General features: G+C 33.1%; 2 protein-coding genes across 7 annotated transcripts; one reads left to right on the top strand and one right to left on the bottom strand.

Moving 5' to 3' along the window:
- Nucleotides 1-2,468: 2,468 nt before the first annotated feature.
- Nucleotides 2,469-5,588, top strand: LOC110808488 (aquaporin NIP2-1-like). Its single transcript, XM_022033997.2, has 5 exons — nt 2,469-2,810; nt 2,899-3,123; nt 4,449-4,643; nt 4,725-4,786; nt 5,025-5,588. The coding sequence occupies exons 1-5, from the start codon at nt 2,670-2,672 to the stop codon at nt 5,278-5,280; spliced, it is 879 nt and encodes a 292-aa protein (XP_021889689.1). The 5' UTR covers nt 2,469-2,669; the 3' UTR covers nt 5,281-5,588.
- SWC2 (DNA binding protein SWC2) lies at nt 5,418-12,809 on the bottom strand. 6 transcript variants are annotated; one of them, XM_088218152.1, is made up of 13 exons: nt 12,343-12,807; nt 11,392-11,485; nt 11,150-11,219; nt 10,682-10,753; nt 10,459-10,502; nt 10,115-10,379; nt 9,114-9,189; nt 8,901-9,020; nt 8,678-8,746; nt 8,380-8,422; nt 7,724-7,789; nt 6,667-6,863; nt 5,418-5,757 (listed from the first exon to the last, which is right to left on the bottom strand). In XM_088218152.1, exons 2-12 carry the CDS (start codon nt 11,457-11,459, stop codon nt 6,674-6,676), a joined length of 1,083 nt encoding a protein of 360 aa, XP_088074278.1. In that variant the 5' UTR covers nt 11,460-11,485; nt 12,343-12,807; the 3' UTR covers nt 5,418-5,757; nt 6,667-6,673. The 6 variants fall into 6 exon arrangements, 4 of the variants coding, with proteins under 4 accessions (XP_088074278.1, XP_021889686.2, XP_021889687.2 ...); XM_022033994.2 differs by lacking the exon at nt 5,418-5,757 and adding an exon at nt 6,069-6,442 and having other exon boundaries at nt 12,343-12,806; XM_022033995.2 differs by lacking the exon at nt 5,418-5,757 and adding an exon at nt 6,069-6,442 and having other exon boundaries at nt 11,392-11,482; nt 12,343-12,806.
- Nucleotides 12,810-13,011: the final 202 nt, after the last annotated feature.

Genomic DNA, 13,011 nt, shown 5'->3' with positions numbered 1-13,011 from the left:
ATATCAATATGGAGACCTAGCAACTAAGCCAATATGTTTGTTCACCTAACACTTAAGTCTTAATAACTGAGTTAGAACATTATGAAATCAAGTTAGCAATACCTATAACTAAACTAGGAAGTCTAGAATCAAAGTAAAGATAATTGACAATTAAGTCAAACACAATGACTCTTAGTTACATTAATATTATAACTATGTTGTAATAGCTACAAACGTACTATCTAAACATATGTATGGATTAGAGAACTCTCTATACTATATATTCTATATAATTTATCTCTCTAAAGCTCTCATATACATGTTAGAATATGAGGCCAAGTCACCCTCTCAACTATCAACTCCCTCATAAGCATGTTATACTTTGCCTTAAATTCAAGATGTGTGTGTATGTATATAAATATTGACTAAAATTTTAAATTAGCCTTTATATTATCTTAAAATATTTCAATTAGTACACGAAATATTTAAACTTTTACAATTTTAGTTCTTATACTTTTAAAAGTTTCTAATTTAGTTTCTGACTATTAATACATACTAATACAATTTGTGGAAGTGTCATGTGGGTCTAGTTTGTACATCTATCATATTATGATTCGATCATTGTCCACATTAGATACCACATATTTGATAACGTGACATCTAATATGAGTAGTTTTAAAATTATTGATTTAATAAAAAGAATTGTTTTAAATTCACAAAATTCACCAAGATCCACTTATCCAGGCAACTCTTGACTTCATGCTTTATTTGGTATTTGTTTTCCTAGGTTGAGCAACAATCCTTTTGGTGACTTACATATCTACTATCTTCCTCTCGAGCAAGTATAAGTTAACTAAACCATACTCAAATACAATCTCTCGTATGTGAATATGTGTGGCTAGCTATATGTATATAACAAAAGACAAGATATATTTTTAGTTCCTTTTTATTTTTGTTCAAATTTGTCTCATACCTTTATTTTTGTGTCAAATTAGTCCATATATTTTCAAAAATTATTTGAATTAGTCCTTCCTGATATTCACCTAACTCTATTAATATCTAACATCAATATATAGTCAGTCATGAAATGTAATTTTTTTTTATTGATTATTAATCAACGTCAAATGTCACGTGACATTTTATATAAAAAATCACATATATAAGAATGAATAATTATAATATATTAATTGAATTTTTTTTATGTTGGACCGACTAGTGAACTTCAGATAACACTTAATATATGACATAAACTAATGGTCAATCAAAAGCTGTTATGTTTATGACCGATTAAATATGGCCTTAGGTATTATTGGTGTTAAATGTTAATAATAAAAATAAATTAATTCAAATATTTTTTAAAATATAAGACTAATTTAACATAAAGTTGAAATAACAAATAAATTCAATAAAAATAAATACTACAAGGAAAAAAATATAATAAAATGAGGACAAGGAACTAGTGGCCAAATTATCTAAATTAGCTTGAATCTATTGATTTAGATATATAATTATTCAATTATACATTCTCTGTAACTATAGCTATAACTATATATGTATAAATGCATGAATCGTAATCGTGTGTGTGTCTGTGTATGTATAATTTTTTAATTATAACTATATTAATTGATGATACATTTGATGAAGTCTTGTAGCAGACTTTATGTTTTGACAAAAACATAATTTACTCAAATTTTCCCTCTACTAGTAAGTATAACTATGTGACAAGTTAATTACTAACTAATAATGATCTTGAATTTTTTGTTAGATATTAACATTAAAAAAATATATATTCTTGAAATAATTAAATTTAAAATAATAAAAAATGAACGCAAAAACTTTATCAAAGTTTTATGAATTTCATTTTATTTATATGTATGTGTGTGTGTATATATATATATATATAGACACATTTTATTTTGACTATGATAGAATATTTTCCTTCCTTCATTTTATCTGGACTAGAATATTTCTCTCAATATCCAAATATATAAAATTCTTTATAAAAATCAAAGATGGAAACAGCAGCAGCTACGTACGAAGCAAAGCATTATCTGTTGCAAAATTAAATGACTGATTTAGCTATGGGAATTGAGGCTATTTTTTGAGTTATGAATTGCAACCTCGGCTGACCATATATGTCTAATTCGTAGAACTAAATCCCTTGCTAAATATAAGTCTAAACAGTAACAAATATCCATTCGTTGCTGATAATTAATTAACAAAATATGTTCTTCTTAGGAGTGTGTGTGTGTGTGTGTGTGTGTATCTATGTATATGTATATGTATATGTATATGTGCTTATTAGATTAAATAAAAAAGTTTGATGTAAAGGAAAATTCCCGTTTTAGAAATATGGGCCATAAATTTACAAAATGGCTATGGACCTAGGTATCAAATTCTTACTTTCTACATTTGATTCTTTCATTAATTCGGCAACATTACATATATATACATATAGTTTGTAAGTATACTCAACCATCAAAACCACATTGAAGAGCAAACCCCACCAAACACTTAATGTTCTTTCTTAGAACTAAAACTGACCCATAAATTATTGCTTAATTACTTACCATATGCCTGCCTACCAAACACTTATAAAAAGATATGAGGTAGCTTTGGCATATTATATATGTTGATATTAACTTGGCCTTTTCTTGGGATCCTCCCTTTGCTTCAAGTTCAGCACAGACATGGCGGGAACATTAACACATCCAAACCTCAACAACCAAACTGACATAAACGATCTTGTCTCAGTTGAAAGTCCAATTTCTGATCGCTCAAGCATTTGGAAATCATTTGAACACCACTACCCACCTTGTTTTCTAAGAAAGGTCCGTTTCTTTTTATGTCTTCTATCTCTGTTAAATTTGTGTTTGTTTCTCGATAAACTGACTATTCTATCATGTAAGAAAAAACCAGGTGGCGGCGGAGGTCATAGCCACTTACCTCTTGGTGTTTGTGACATGTGGGTCGGCTGCTATCAGCGCAATCGACGAAAGTAGAGTCTCAAAACTTGCTGCTTCTGTTGCTGGAGGTCTTATCGTAACTGTAATGATATATGCAGTAGGCCACATCTCCGGTGCACACATGAACCCAGCCGTCACTCTAGCATTCGCAGCTCTTCGTCACTTTCCATGGAAACAGGTAATAGTTACTATCCGAAAAATTGTCAGTTCATAATATTTTTTCGTTAAAAAATATAACGGATTCATTAAGGTTAAACTTAAGTTAATTACTGCTGATCCAACAATATATACTGAATTATAATAAAAAATAAAAATATTAAAAACAAAGGTATGATTTGATTCTCTTGTATAATACATAAAAATAAAAAAACAAAACAGAAATTATTGGGAGAAAGAGGTTTAAGTGAGTTTTCTTTTTGTTCTTATAATTTTTCCCCCCATGTTTTTTCAACAATCATGATCGTATATATGATAAATTAATTTTTAAAATCTACCCATTTTTAGGCATGTTATCTACGTATATGTTTCACCCATGTTATATAGGGACAGTGTCATGAAATGTACACCTGGTGACAAGTACATGATAATGAAGTTAGGAGCCCAGGAGCCAGTTAAGCCACTACTCATTGGGGTTAGATGGCTTCATTAATTTTCTTGATGTTTATGGTCGAGCTTTAATTGATCACAAATAAATAAGAAAAGAATGAATTAAATGTTTGGAGAAATTATTTGAACCAAGGAAAAAAAAAAAGCCTGAATTTGACAGGAACTTTAATCTTCTGCAATAAAAACCAAGAAATTCTAAAAAATAATATAGGGGAATCTTCATGAATGAATTAAAACATGAATGTATAGAGACAGTTGAATCTGTACAGACACCCGTCTCGTTTGAGATAAGCCTGTTGGTTGTTAAGCTATTAATTATTTCTATATAAATATATATCTATGTATATTTCAATAATTCATTCGTTCTTCAGTTATGCATTATAAAACTATTCCACTTGCAAATATATATATAGAGTTGAAGAAATTAATATCTTGTGCAGAGTGCAAATAATGCTGCAGTTGTCTATACAATACAAATATTATAAAGAAATTGGGCCAACAATTAATCATCATTCCATTAACCAAAGATTTGAAGATAAAAGTTACTTTTACGCAGATCTTTGACCTGCTATCATCATTAACAAATTAGTAAATTAATATGTAATAGGCCGAGTACTCGTTCAATTATATGACCCCAGTTAGGTAGGTATGTGGGTTTATGTGAGATGGACCCAGTTGAAGTAAAAGAGAAAGAGACTGATCAAGTCTTGGGCCAATATAAAAATAATTTCTCTTTCTATGTTTAATTTTAATTTTTTTATTGTATTAGCAGTATTTAATTTCTTTAGTTCAGATTACATGTATTGTTTTTCTAAAGTTGATGAATTAAATTTAAATTTTATTCTCCACCAATTTCTTAAAATAAACATTGTGACAAGAATTTTGGCGGATGGACAGGTGCCATTTTATGCAGCAGCTCAAGTGACAGGAGCAATTTCTGCAGCGTTTACCCTGCGGGTGCTGCTGCATCCTATTAAACTCATTGGCACGACATCACCCGCTGGATCCGATATTCAAGCTCTGATCATGGAGATCGTTGTTACCTTTTCGATGATGTTCATTACCTCTGCTGTAGCAACTGATACCAAAGCCGTACGTAAAGAACAAATTTCTTCTTTGATCTATTACGAAACAAATTAGATACTAGTGTCAATTAAAATGTGAGTTTTGCAGGTAGGAGAGCTAGCAGGTATTGCAGTTGGTTCTGCAGTCTGCATAACATCCATTTTAGCAGGGTAAGACACTTCATAACAACTTATTCATGCTTGTATGCATAACTTCAATTATTTTCACTTCCAAAATGCACTTTACATTTGGTAATGCTGGGCCAAAAGTTAGATCCTATTCAGAAAATACAATCAATATTCGATCAAACTGATGCATTAAGCCTCACTTTGCGACACTCCAAAGCTGCCCAAAAAGATGGGAAGTGTGAACATGAACTAACTAGTAAGCTGTGTTAGCAATCCACAGACCAGTATCAGGTGGATCAATGAACCCAGCTAGGAGCATAGGCCCAGCACTTGCCAGTCAGTACTACAAAGGGATATGGGTGTATTTGGTAGGACCTGTGACAGGAACCCTGCTGGGGGCATATTCCTACAATCTTATTCGAGTTAAAGATGAGCCTGTTCAGGCCATTTCTCCCCGTTCATTTTCATTCAAGCTTCGCAGAATGAAAAGCCATGAGGAGCAGATTAACATGAAAGACCCGCTCAATTCTCTGTGAAAACACCGGCTGTTGTTCCCCATCAGCTGCAATAATATCTAGGTAGCTTTTTGAAAAGCACATAAGATTCTCATATGAGTAGAAACTCTAGAGCTCCAGCGACTCTGCAAGTGAATGCTGTGAAGCCGTGGGACATGTTGATATGAAAGCTATGTATTTTGCATCTTTTTAATACACCAAACATTTCTGTTTAACTAATTTGTAGCCAAAAAAAATTAGTTTACACAGTCCCATCAAAGGAAGATTGTCCAAGCATCTAACTTCTGAAATTTCAATGAAACTAGGCAGTGCACATTTGTTACCTTTAATCTATATGTTTTAGCAGCTTTTAGGAACCATCAAATCATCATTTTCCAGTCTTTGCCATGGTTCATGCAATTGTACCTGTAGTCTTGAAGGTACCTGAGTTGGCCATCATAGCAGCGCAACTGGTTCAAAAGTGGCTCGCAAGTAATGATCCCATGTTGGGTTTGTTTCCTAGGTAGGCAGAAAATTTACAGCTAATGAATTCTCTTCACTATAAAGTTTTACATTTACCAAGTCCAGCTGGAAGCTGGAGGAAGTAGAAAGTTATCTTGTTCAGTCGGATAGCAATACCCAGGAGACAACAGAATTTGTGGATACATACAATAATCAATAAATACCAATGGCAATTCCAAATAACATTGGAGTCGTTGGAGCCAACATCCAATCTGAACTTTATGGGGCTTGGAGAGCCAGATGCATTTTTAAAATAATCTTGATTATATGATGCTTAACAGAAGAAGATAGGAAAAATAAAAGTCTCATGCAAAAATCCAAAGTCATTTTAAGGTAGAAAAAAGTGCAACCACAATTAAAGAATTCAAACTTGATAAGCAAGCGACAACTAGTGCTCCTGAGGGAAAATGTACATACATAAAAGTTAATTGGACCAGTCATCCAATTTATGAAAACTTATAAGGGAAATTTGATCAGACTGAAAAATAACACCAGTAGATTTTAAGTTAAAATCTGGTGTTTAGTCCACAATTTGGCATCTTTGCTTGTATATTGAAAAGCACTCATCCAAAAATTGAGAATATCTATGCATACTTGAATCGAAGACAGCAGCAATTGCTTGACAGTACGAATGATAATTCTCAAGAGGCCCATTGATGTATTGAGTGAAAAAGTACTTCTCCTATACCAAAAGAAGATGCAGTTTAACTATAAATGATCCATATAAATGGAATTTTTACACATACTTTGTTTAGATGCCAGCTTTATTTTTTCTTTAAAAAAAGCATAAAAACTAAATAATTGGTAGTGATTTTGATTATTCAACTATTTCTTTAACAAGAAGGAAGATTTATAATAGAATCTAACAGGAATAACATATCATAAGCTGCTATATAGAAGGATTACCAGTCAGTTAATCCGAATCTTCACTTTCAGGATCAGGAAATCTGCGGAACCGAGCTGATAACCGGAAATATGAAATTTCACGCTTATTTGAAATTTTAGATCTCTTCCGCTTAGCTGTAAAACCTTTTCCTAGAAGTGAATCGAACAATTCACCCATGTACATTTCCTTTTTCAAACCACCACCTTCAACCAGGAAACTATGAAATCACCATGCACAAAAAATGGCAAATGATATCAGGGATAATATAAAAGACTGAACGAAAATAAAATAAATGCAACAAATTCCCTCTCTCCCTGTCTCTCTCGTATTGGAGTGAAAAGAAGAAACCATACCCTCATCTCCTATCTCATACAACTCCCTTCAAAAACATAAGACAATATACTGGAAAAAAAATTATGCTATTTTCACTTGGCTGAAATAGTATAATGGCACCTCTAAAAACTATCACATATAAACACGATATACCTTGCTGCTTATCTAGGAAAAATTAAGTAGCTTCAAAGATCAAGATTATTCACGAGATTTACTAGTTTCTCTTATTAGTTTCTCCTATTAGTAGTATGAGATCTTATTATATTAGGTACTTTATTTGCATGCTTTCATTGTTAAGTTGCTGCCTACTATCAAGAACACTTATAGCATGGTTTCAGTCATGGTTATTATTTTTTGAGAAGGCTTTCTATGATTTTTACTGAATAATATTGATAATTCTTTGAGATCCCCAAATTTTTTGTTCCTTGTTAATTTCTCCTCTAGATAGGAGAGAGGACGGGAGAGGGGGGAGGGGGACCTTATCGATCTAAATTGATTGGAGAAGTTACCAAGGGGATAAGCCGCTTGATCAGTTCTATGTAAGCAACATCCACAGTTTACTAACTTGAGACTGAGAAGCATCGATCATCTTTAATATGATTTCAAGAAAGATAAATAAAAAGGAAGAGAATAAATCATGGAACTAGAAATCCGAACTATAAGAAATCAGTTGAGAACATGAATTCCTGCACATGTTTAATGAAATAATGTTTCGATGAGCAAAAAAAAAAATAGAAGCCTCACCGTTCTCGAATGATTTTAAATGCCTCTTTTGTTGCATATGGTAAGCCGGTCCTTGGATCACGATACCTACAATATTACATGACAAATCAAACATAAAGGAAAAAGCTAGACCTTCGTGTACTAACTGCAAGCTCATCTACTGCAACTTTGGATTTTCTTGTGAGAACACACTCTCAAACAAAATGACCAAGAAGAACTCCTGCTGTTTCAAAAGTCAGTTTTTTTTTCTTCCCTAACATTTCAATTTATATTACAGCTGAATAATATCATGCAAAAAGTAAAAACCTTAACCGTTTTATAACTAGAATTAAATATGCCTGAAATTTTTGTTATTTAACCATCTATACATGAACTGGGGTTTCCAAAACATAGCATGTTGTTTAGGATATTTTCCAAGAGAACAATCAGATACTACATCAACCTAACTATCATTTTTCCTGGTTTCCTTCGGACATATGACCGAGCATACTTCTTCTCTTGAGAAAAAGAATAGCACAAACAATAAGCACTTTGACCAGTGATTCATCAAAAGACATCACCATTATAGGTGCCCAAAATCATCATTACAACTCTATGTCTGCGCTCACTGTTTTCTCTGTAAAGAAGACCTTAACACAAAAACCTAAATGACATACAATACAAAGGTATGCTCTTACTTGGCAGGTAGTCCAGTAATTGCACAAACAGCCTTCTCAGGATCTGAAAGAGAACAAAATATATTTTATGGAGAATTCGACAAATATAAATTAGAGGATCCCTATTAGGGCCAAATCTTTTGCCAATTTCATAAAACTCGTGTCAAGGATTCTACGACCCTTATCAGCTTCAACAGGCACCATAACTGCATATTTGAGACAAGATTGAGAGAGAAAAAACTGAGAGAAAACATAAAGACACTCCTACCCTCCTTTTAAAAACAGAAGTTATCATCGAAAAGCATTTAACTTAAATTACATGGAGCACGTGTGGTTGAGATCTCTGACTGAAATGAGGCTCCTTCTCTGAATTCCAGATATGAACAACCTAAAAAATATTTGGAAATGGAAAAGATAAAGCAGATTAATTGTCCCAAAAAGAATTATAAAATAATGATGCCATGAATTTTTTAATTTACATATTCAATTCAACGTTTCTAGCAAAATAATTTGTATGAATAAATAGTTATGTAAAAGCTTACCATCTTTGGAAACATAACGTATCTGAGGGCCATTGTAGACTGCTTTATGCACTATTGCTCTTTTCTTAACTTCCTCTTCCCGTGCCAAAACACGCTCCAAATTCCTTAAGTTTACGATTTCTGCACAGGTAAAATCCGAGCATATTACTGCAGATCAACTAATAGGCAACAACAGGGATGTCAAGAATTTTAAGCTAGGTATCCAGCGTGAACCTGTTTGTGCTGCTTCCAAAAGCATCTCTTCCTGGGTCATCTTCTTCTCCTCGCCTTCCTTTTTTCTTTTTATGGGCTGTCAAAAGTACAAAAATTTCAGGATGATAAACTGTGTTAAGAGCAACAAATTCTACCACCCCGGCCCCCTATTCCTTCAAGAAAACAAAAAGAAAAAAATATATTGGTATGAGGTTACCAAAAGCATGAAGTACAAGTAGCAATGCGAGGGAGATGCAAACACAAAACAAGGCAACAATAACTCATACAGGAATATGTATAAATATGAGTAAAATGCTGTTGAACATACATTTAAAAATTTTTGAGACAGCCAAATTCTAAGTCATATATGTTTAGTATTGTAGTAACATCATAGCTGCATAATCCAATTCCAATCTACAAAGCAGACTGGATAGAGTTTGACCATTATAAACACTTGAAATTTCAAAAGAAGTTACAAATGCACGAGAAATGAACTGTTAACAAAACCTGAAACCAAAATTTCACTTGATCACTTAATATGCTACCTTTCTCTTCAATCCAAAGGGAATAAGCATGTTAGCATCACCAAGGCCACCCAAATCTTCTCTTTCTGATTAACATCAACATACTCTTCTCACATAGAATGCATTAAGTACCCACACCCGCATACAACATAGAAATACAGACAGAAAAGTGTGCATAAAATCTAAACATGCAGACTGCAACACAAAAGAATGTAATAATTCACACAACAGCTGGCAGTGTCTAATTTAGGTCAGCTTGGAAATCTCAGCAGCAGTAACAACAGTATCCCTAGGATAATGACCGAGGCAAATGTTCTTCATCATGACCAAATTAAAGTAAGTAAACATTCACAAATATCATTACCTCAAAAGGTGTGGCCATTCATCACGACCACAACATCATTAAAAAAAGAACTACTAACTTATAATTTTGAGTATGACCAGCAACAAGATGTTAAGCTACCAAATAATAATGGTGGTCCAATATCCACGACTAACCTTTATTGTTGCTTGTAAAGCTGCCTGTATTGCATCTCTTTCCGCTTGCCTAACAATTACTGAAGTTCTTGTAGACTTCCTAATCACTCTCTCACCTTTTGCATCATCAGCGGTATCATGTTGTTCAGGATGGGTAGACTCTTCAGCTGGTGTTTCATCCTTAGAAGTGATATCTAATCTTGAAAGGACTTTCTTTTTCTTTTTCTTCTTCTTTTTCTTTGTTACAGGCTTCCCAGGAAAAATCAATCTCTTCTTTGTCTGAACCCTATAACAAAAGTCAAGATTGAGAAAGAGATACAATTTTGAAATTCAGTATCACTGGCTTTGGGCCAAAAGGGAATAACCTTTCCTCTGCTTCATTCTCTGCCTCCTCCTCTGGTTCAGGTTCCTATCACCAACAAAAGCCAGTAGAACAAGATTTTTCTTAGATGAAAAGAAAGTCTAAGTAGATAAACAATAATGGCTGATAACAAAGGGAAAAAGAGTGAATAAGCAGAAAGGAAACAATTTGACAAAGAAAATTTAGCTTTTATTTAAAACTATGCAATAGAAGTACAAAGTACCCACATCCTCGTCGAAATCACTATCAAACTCATCAACAACCTCTGGTTCTTCTTCATAATTATCATCATTCTCTTCCTGAGAAACAAAAGTTAAATACGGATAAATAATGGAGAATGCTCTAGAGAATATTCTGCCCATGTAGATTCATCAAATATTCAAACCAGAGAAAAATAAGTGGACATACACAACAGTCTTTTCTATAACCTGCATATCTTTGTCAGCCCTAAATTCTTAGGACAAGATCAAGGTAGGTCAAAAAAGATGCATGCAATTAGAACTTTTGAGATGCAAAGAGAACAAATGAATAATCAAAAGAGGCATAAGCTTTAGAAAATTATGATTGTACAAAAAAATGTATAAGAAAGTGTCAGAGAGTCTCTGTTTATTCTAAAATCATGAAAGGGGGTTTCAATTCATAAGTCAACATCACTTTATACAAAATATTGGACGATAATATAGTGCACTAAACACCTCTTTAAGAGCATCTTGATTCCAGAACGACTCATCGTCTTCAATTTCCTCATCAAGCAACTTGGTCATCCTGAGAGCAAAAGAGGTGTCAATAAAGTCCATAATATAATTCGAGCAAAAACCCTTATTCATTACTACTACTTTGGTCTACATCCAAAAGAGAATTCAATGCATGGAATTCCTCCTATGCAATAGCAGGAATAAAGAATCCATTATAAACAATCAAAACTGCATATTCTTACCGTTTCCCTCTTGTTGCTCGAGCAGCACGGTCAAGCAACAGAGGTGGCTCTTCTTTAGAGGTCTCCATGATGACTCCTTGAATTTTCTTCTCTTCTACCATTAAAAATATTTGGAATTAGGACTTTGCTACAGCAGCACATAAGTAGTAACAACTAAACTATAGTCAACACGCAAAAGAAAAAAAGAGAACAAACCTTATGAAGTTTGGTCCATTCCACATTCAATCTTCTTGTCCCATTATTTTTGTCTAATTATTAACTTATCCTTGGTATTAGAATGAGAACACAATTTATATGTCTCAATTATTTTCACTCCTACCTTAAAAATCTATTCCCACTCTCCAAAAATAGGACTTGGGATTTCATCCTAAGGAATGTTAAGTTAAGAGTGGAAGCGATGAAAATAGAAACAAAAATTTCATCGAAGAAAGTAATTCAAAATTGGACATTATAATCTCATCCGTGTCGAGGATATGTCATTACTAAACTAGAAAGAATAAGAGAAGGTTTGAACAGTAATTAAACCAAAAACCATATACTTTCATCAGTTCTTCAAACAAGTAGCTGTACTTCCAATATCTTTCAACATCTAGAAGTTTTTAACTGTTTCAGATTAAGACCCTCCCGGATGTTTCTTGATAAACCGCACCGAAAATGCATCATCACACACTTTACAGAATAATATTCTTGTTAAGTGCCAAAACAACCCTCCCCATATGCCTCTCTCATCCTTGACTTTGAAAAGAAAATTTTCATCAAGGCATTTTAACAAACAACTTGTACGCAGCAGTAACTGACGCCATTCCAGAGACATACGAATCAAATTTACATAACATTTTAATTTTATTTTTCAAAAATTGATTTCATTGCAAAATAAATAAAACCCAACTATAACTAATGATCCTTAACTATTGTAACGAAACTTTAAAGGTCAAGTAAGATAATGATTACCAAGAACAGGAGTATACTCCTAACGGAAAAACACAGCTAGAGTTAGGCAAACGTGAACCGATCCTTCAAAAATCTATAGCATTCCCTTTCACTTTGCTTTGGTTGTGGTCTGGTTGCTGATCATAAAATCGAAAGGACAACAGAGTTTGTGCTTCTTAGGAGGTATATGGTGTGAGGAGGTTGTGACATGAGAGGAGCTTCAAGGATTAAATAGTTAATTATGCGAGAGAAGCTAAGAGATCTCTGAGTGGGGTTGATCTCGGTGTTCGTGGTCTGATAGAGAATTTGTGTGGCGCTGCCAATCCTTTTACTTGCTTGCCAGACAGTAAGAACTGAACATAGCTTCCCGCCAGAGAGGAGAAAGAGAAGAGGCAGAGACGGAAGTGTTGGTTTCGTCTTTCTGCGCGCTCGTACAGGTGCGAACGCAATCAGCTTTGTAAAAAGAAATGAATAAATAAATAAATTATATGATACTACTCCAAGAGCTCGTTGTTATAGTTCAGTCCCGCTAACATTATATTTACTATAAACTATTAAAATCATATTTATTTTGAATTTGAAAAACAATCATTGAAGATTAATATTTACATTAAATAAAATTAACGGAATGAATAGATAGTTTAAACTATAATTAGAGTAATTGAGAAAAATATTGTTATTTAAATAATA

Source organism: Carica papaya, chromosome 1, assembly GCF_054855325.1.
Source record: "Carica papaya isolate Zhongbai chromosome 1, ASM5485532v1, whole genome shotgun sequence".
Taxonomy (NCBI): domain Eukaryota; kingdom Viridiplantae; phylum Streptophyta; class Magnoliopsida; order Brassicales; family Caricaceae; genus Carica; species Carica papaya.
The sequence above is the reverse complement of the archived record's forward strand: the minus strand, read 5'-3'. Positions and strand labels throughout refer to the sequence as shown.

Bases quoted from the DNA above. Each gene is read 5' to 3' on its own strand.
- SWC2 (XM_088218152.1), bottom strand. From the start codon at position 11,459: ATGGAGACCTCTAAAGAAGAGCCACCTCTGTTGCTTGACCGTGCTGCT. The intron at 10,380-10,458 runs GTTATTCCCTTT...CTTTTGTTATAG, and splicing joins GAGAATGAAGCAGAGGAAAG to GGTTCAGACAAAGAAGAGAT. The intron at 9,021-9,113 runs GTTCACGCTGGA...TTACCTGTGCAG, and splicing joins TTTGGAAGCAGCACAAACAG to AAATCGTAAACTTAAGGAAT.
- LOC110808488 (XM_022033997.2), top strand. From the start codon at position 2,670: ATGGCGGGAACATTAACACATCCAAACCTCAACAACCAAACTGACATA. The intron at 3,124-4,448 runs GTAATAGTTACT...GCGGATGGACAG, and splicing joins GTCACTTTCCATGGAAACAG to GTGCCATTTTATGCAGCAGC. The intron at 4,787-5,024 runs GTAAGACACTTC...AGCAATCCACAG, and splicing joins ATAACATCCATTTTAGCAGG to ACCAGTATCAGGTGGATCAA.